This window comes from Lissotriton helveticus, chromosome 2_1 (assembly GCF_964261635.1).
Source record: "Lissotriton helveticus chromosome 2_1, aLisHel1.1, whole genome shotgun sequence".
NCBI lineage: Eukaryota > Metazoa > Chordata > Amphibia > Caudata > Salamandridae > Lissotriton > Lissotriton helveticus.
The window spans coordinates 1162339184-1162345183 of NC_136059.1; the positions used below are offsets into that span (position 1 = coordinate 1162339184).

The 6000-nt window shown below is 43.3% G+C and overlaps 1 protein-coding gene across 1 annotated transcript in view; it reads right to left on the minus strand.

Annotated features, from left to right (window-relative positions):
- The window catches only part of EREG (epiregulin), a 100737-nt gene extending 95739 nt beyond the window's left edge, over nucleotides 1-4998 (minus strand). The window contains exon 1 of the mRNA XM_078676011.1: nucleotides 4763-4998. Coding sequence (XP_078532137.1) covers nucleotides 4763-4802 — 40 coding nt within the window. The 5' untranslated portion in view covers nucleotides 4803-4998. The remainder of the gene's footprint in view (nucleotides 1-4762) is intronic.
- Nucleotides 4999-6000: the final 1002 nt, after the last annotated feature.

Consider the following 6000-nt stretch of genomic DNA (forward strand, 5'->3'; position numbering starts at 1 on the left):
TTTTGGTTATTGTGTATTGCTCCCAGACAGTGAGACTAGGGGCAATATGTTTTGACAAGATGGGCCATCTCTGACTTGATGAGGAAGAGCAGCTGTCACCTACTACATTGCACATAACAAAGGCCGTGCCTGGGGGCACTTACAAAGATTTTGATACTAGTCTTTTGGGATCCCAGACAAGCTCGGGCAGAGCAGGGAGGCAGGACATTCTAGACACCTTTGGAGGTGGAAGCCTCCAGAACCTTCTTCTACTTCAAAGCAGGCACCAGGTATAAATATTGGATCCTTAGACCATAACTCTTCAGTACATCTCTGGAGGACTGCTGTGCTGCTCTGTGAGAAGGACTGCTACTCTGCTGCCCTGCAGCCTGAGTGAAAGGATTGGACCTGCATCATGAACCCAGGACCACAAGAGTGGCTCCAAGGGCTAATTGGCTGGTCTCCTAAAAAGAGCGTCAAACAAGGCCCCAACCAATTTTAACCGAGAACCTGGACTCTGTCTGCTGTGAGTCCTGCCCCCCAAGTGGTGCCACACCAGCTCTGGACCCTTGGAGGTGAGCTGAAGGTGCTCTGCCAGCCCAGCTGTTGTCCTGTGGGTAGAACCAACAAAGCGCTATGCATCTCCTCACAGCCGCTTTGGAACCACCACAGCGTGACACATCCCCGAAATCTGTCTTTGTATTGTAGCCACAGTCTCATCAGAACTTCCTCTACACAACGCATCCTTGACGCAGGCCTTTGCAACGCAGGGCCCCCGTTGATGGTATCCTCAACAACAACACAGGACTTCACATCACATCCCCACAGCTTTTCCAGGACCAACAGTGTGCGACGCATCCTCATCGCACGACTTCGCATTACAAGCTACTCGTCAACAGCATCCTCAATGGCTACTCAGGACTCTACATTGAAGCCTCACAGCTCCTCAGAACATTCACTGCGTGACACATCTTCGACACAGAATTCCCATCACTCTGCAACCAAATCTTTTAGAGGTCCTAACTTAAACCCTGTATCTGGCCCATGCTACATTGTGGTTGGCATAAACTTGTGACTTTGACCTGGTCCAGCGCGAGCAGATAACCACTGCAGTTACTTGAGCTTCCAGGCACTATTTTGACTTAAATCCATAAAATTGCATATCTCTGGGTTCAGTGACTGCCACTTGGCTGTTTTGGTGTCAAATACATTATTACATTGTACTCAATTTTACTGAATTTGGGGATTTTTCTTGTGTTGTGTTTTCACTTTATTACTGTTTGAAGTGCTGCATAAATATTTTACACATTCCCCATACATTAAGCCTGACTGCTTGTGTGACAAACTACCAGAGGGATGAGGAAAGGTTAATTTGGGATTTTCTTGTGACTGCACGCTGACAAAACAGTGTTTGCTACTTGAGTAGGGTATCACCCACCTTAACCAGTAACCCAATTTGCAACAATGCATATGTAAGCATACTATTCTGTAGTAATCTGTGAGGGATTAGAGCAACTGATGGGGAAATGGGGAATAATTAATCAAAAATGGGTGGGTTAATGAGGAAATTGAGGAATGGCTTGACAACACAAAACACCCACCCACCCACCCACCCACCCACCAAAGAGTAAGACGACTGCAATTCAGAAAATACACTTCTAACGCTACTACTAAGCAATAACCACGTCAAAACAAGCTTCTGTGTGCTCCAGCCCAGCCTTGCAGAAGGTTAAGCACTACACATTAAGTATGAGCGCAAAATCCGTTCCGCTCGCGGATTTTGCAAATTTTCGGTAAATTCGCGATCCGCGAACTCCCGCGAATTTACCTGTGTTTTTGGCTGTCTGGAGGGAATGAACAAAGTGAAGCTGTCACCTACCCCAGACGTGTATTGGAGATAGGCTACAGGCACACATAGCAGTAAGAGCAGAGAAATGCCCGCTAGAAGTGGCATTTCTAAACTAGTAATGTTAAATTCTTCTTTACAGGTTGAGAGGATTTATAATTACACTTCCAAAGATATAAAGCACGAAGCAGCTACTCCTTTTTCATTAGGAATTACATCTTAAAAGTGTATTAATGAATTCCCAATGTTTACCTATGAGAGGGGTAGGCCGCACAGCAGTAAAAACGAATTTGGGTGCATGGCACTACCAGAAAATGCTAAACTTAAAAGTATGTTTACTGCCTTTTGTCTACTGCCTTTTACTTACACAAGACTTGGCAAAGGGTTTAAAATGCCAAGTCGAAGTGGCAGTGAAATTGCACACACAGGCTCAGCGTGACAGGACTGAGACATGTTTCCAGTGCTATTTGTGAGAGTGGCACAATCAGTGCTGCAGGCCTACTAGTAACATATATTTTGCAGGCCGTGGGCAAATGGTATACCACTGTACAAGAATCTTTCAAGTAAATTAAATATGCCAACTGTGTATACACCAATGTTACCACATTTTAGGGAGAGAGCAAATGCACTTTACAACTGGTTAGCAGTCGTAAGTTACGCAGAGTCCTAAAGCCAACAAAAACAAGGTCAGAAAAAGGAGAGGAGGAAGGTAAAAAGTTTGCAGTGACCCATCGGAGAGGGCCAATTGCTAACAACACTTATTTTTTTTTTAATTACTTCTTAATATATTTAAAAATATGTAAAAAGTATACCTCCAAAACTTGTAATCAAGTTTACCACACATTTCACAAAAAAAGTAATGTTAATGAAATGGGTCCTCAAACTATTATCAATAACACAGTATTTATTTATTTTTATAAATTTTTATTGGGATTTTATGAGTTATACAACAATCATATACATTTCTTGTAACTGTGTGGTTTACTCTTAGGAGAGTGATAAAAGTGGGACAGGATAGTACAGTCAGAGGGAAAAGAGATAGAGGAGAGCTAATTGGAGAAGGATAGGAAAGCCCTGTATAGAAAGTCCTGCAACATCCTCTATGCATCACACCCAAAAAAATAAAAAAAGAACAAGAGCTGAAAAACAGACATTTCACTGCTATAGACTCCGTTGGGCTCGGCCGGTCGTAGGCGTCAGGCAGCGAGGACGAAATTGTAGAAATGATATTAATGTATTTAAATTATGTCATTATTTATCATGTGTTTACTTGAATTTATGTGCTGAGATTTCCTATTTTAATCGTTTAAGTAAAATATCAATGTTTTAAATGTATCTTACATGAATATTTTACCCTACAAAGTTTTAATATTTATTTTCAAAATAAACTTTACTAAATGTCCCTATCCTTCCCATAGGGAGATCTTTACCCTGGTGGCAGAGATCTCAAACAACACGAGAAAGTTACTAATCGTATATTTTTTCTCAATGCAGTCTAAGGTGACTCCACCTCCTCTCTTTCAATAACTGTTCCATTTCTGCGCCTCTCTCCTTCTGTAAACTGTCTGTTCACAGCGCCGGGACGCCCCTTGGCTGAGGCAGCCGTGCGCTATACAAATCACCATAACATTAACATTAACATTAACATTGGAGGGGTGGAGACATGTAAATCTACACCTACGAGTGTATCTCCATACGGAAATGGTGAATAGCTAAAAAGTGGAGCGTTACACCTGAGTGTAGTAGTTGATCTACATGTGAGTAAATCTGCTCATGTAATTTTCCCTTTGTGAATCAGAACCCTTGGACGCAAGAATCCCAGTTTAGACTCCCACACCGCAGGCATCTAAATAAAACCCCTGAAATTATCCTACGCATATAAAAAAAGAAACAGATCTCCAGTTTTAATTGTTATCCTCATGAAATTGCTTGGGATTTCAGTTAAAAGTTCATAGTTACAAATTTGCGACAGCACTATTGCCATGTTAAATTTATGTATAACTGTTTGGTGTCCTCTGCCTATTACACAGTGTGCCTCAGCCCCTGAGTATATAGATTCGCCTTATAATTCTGAAAATAATTCATTTATAATAAAAGTTGTTTCACTTTAATTCAGAACACATTTGTGTTTACATTATGAAATACGCCTTGTAGCACACCTTCTAAATGGTACACTGTTTAGAGTTACATATAATTGGTGCACACTTGAGCTTACATAAATCAGTAAGCTATTAGGTCCCTCTGATATTACCCTTCTTGCACCCAAGCCACATTTTGACCTTAGTGACGCTGCGCACTAACAACAAGTTTTGTATGAAGATAAATAATTATCCGCAACATTACAAAAAAAGTTCATAGTCTCTGCAACCTTATGATTTAGCATTCGTATAAAACGTACGCGAACAATTACAATGTAGGAACGGTTAAGAATTGATAACATGACAGAATATTGAGGACAAGTTACACAATGAAGGCGACTGTCAGCAAGGTAGACAATTTTGTCTTAATTTTAGGTATTCATTCAACTTTCATCGAAGCAAAACACAAGTTGCAAGTTAGGTAAGGTTGCTACGCTAACTGTAGGTGAGTCTCACAGTCTTGCTCACAATTAAGGCCAACTCCGCTATTCATCCTTTCGGGAACGATACATCTAGGACATGGTAATACTTTCAGAACTGTCATATATAATTTTAAAAGCTGCTCAAGAGTAACATGCCAGCGAGCTCTGTGCTGGCGAACTTACTATTGGTAAAAACATAGTTTTCTTTGAATGGAGAGTGGCCACAGTTGATGCGAGTGAGATCAGTAATGAACAAACATCCCCCAATCGTATACATATAATTCATCAGTGGGTCATAAACAAAACAGGCATGATTAATGATTAATACTACGCCTCGCACCAGGAGCTTAGGTGGGCACGAGCAGAACGTGACTTACCGCCGAGAAGAAGGACGGGGTGAGTCAGGCGGCACTTCATCCTGGCGGCGCTGACAGTTAGTTCACAGGCTGCAAGGGTGCGGGCTGCTGCTGCTGCAGGACTCTCCGGGCTGTCACTGGGGCGTGTGCGCGCGTGCTGTCACTGGGAGTGAGATTCAGGGCGGGGACAGGGCTGGCACTGGTCGTAGGGCCGTAGTTACAACCGCTTAGAAAATGTCACGCTGTCACAGGAGTGTGCGCGAGTTACTACTAGGCAAAGCTCGCGTGAGGGCAGAGGGCGCGGGATGACCCTTGGAATATTTGTGTCACTTGTGAATTAGAGGTGTTTTGGTAGTTTCTGCCCTCCTGTGAGCTCTGGCAGTTGGCGGAGCAGTTGGTGCGGGCCCCCTCAATAGAACGGCGGCTCAGGGGCAGGTGGACTCGGCGGGAGCTCGTGCGGAGCAGTCTGCGTGTGAGGGGCTGCTCCGAACGTCCTCTCGGCAGCAGCCTGCCTTTATAGAGCAGAGAGAGCGCCGCCCGCATGCAAGCAGGGGAGTTTCGCTTGCATTCCTCTTGCCAGAGGAAGTGCACAGGAGCAGGCATGCCGAGGCCTACGGCACCCGAGGGGAGAGTGGGAGCAGAGCGGTAGTTTCACCGTAAAGCTGATTTATGGTATCGGCTCCACGGTGTACCTTGCCTGCTTCATTTCAAACCCACCCAGGTGCCGCCGCGGGAAACGCCAGTGTGGTATCACCAGGTCTCTCTACCTGAAACTTGGTATAATAACCCAAAACTCGACTCTACTGTAGCTCAGCACGCTACCCGGACAAGTTCGGACTTGGACAAAACAATAGGCCTGTGCATCAAAATAAAAGTGGCCCTGGTTAGTGAACCAGATAGGTAATAAATGTGTATTGAGAGTTTGAGATTCTAATTACAGCACTCCAAACAGTCACAAATTATTCAGTCTGGGCTTATGTGTGGAGCCCTCAGCACAAAGGCTCTATCTATCATAGAGATTGGAATCAAAAGTTCAGACAATATTTCAATAGATAACCAGGATCCAAATAGTCCAAGATAACTTCAAGTAGAGTCCACTTTAAGTTTCTTCAATATTTTTTCTTTATTAATATTCAAATTTCATAAAATAGATTCTCCCAGCATTTACAGTGCCAACACGTGTTTCGTCCCAAACAAGGACTTCATAAAGGCATAAATATGGTGGGAAGATATCTTGTATGTTCACCAGGTTAGTAAAA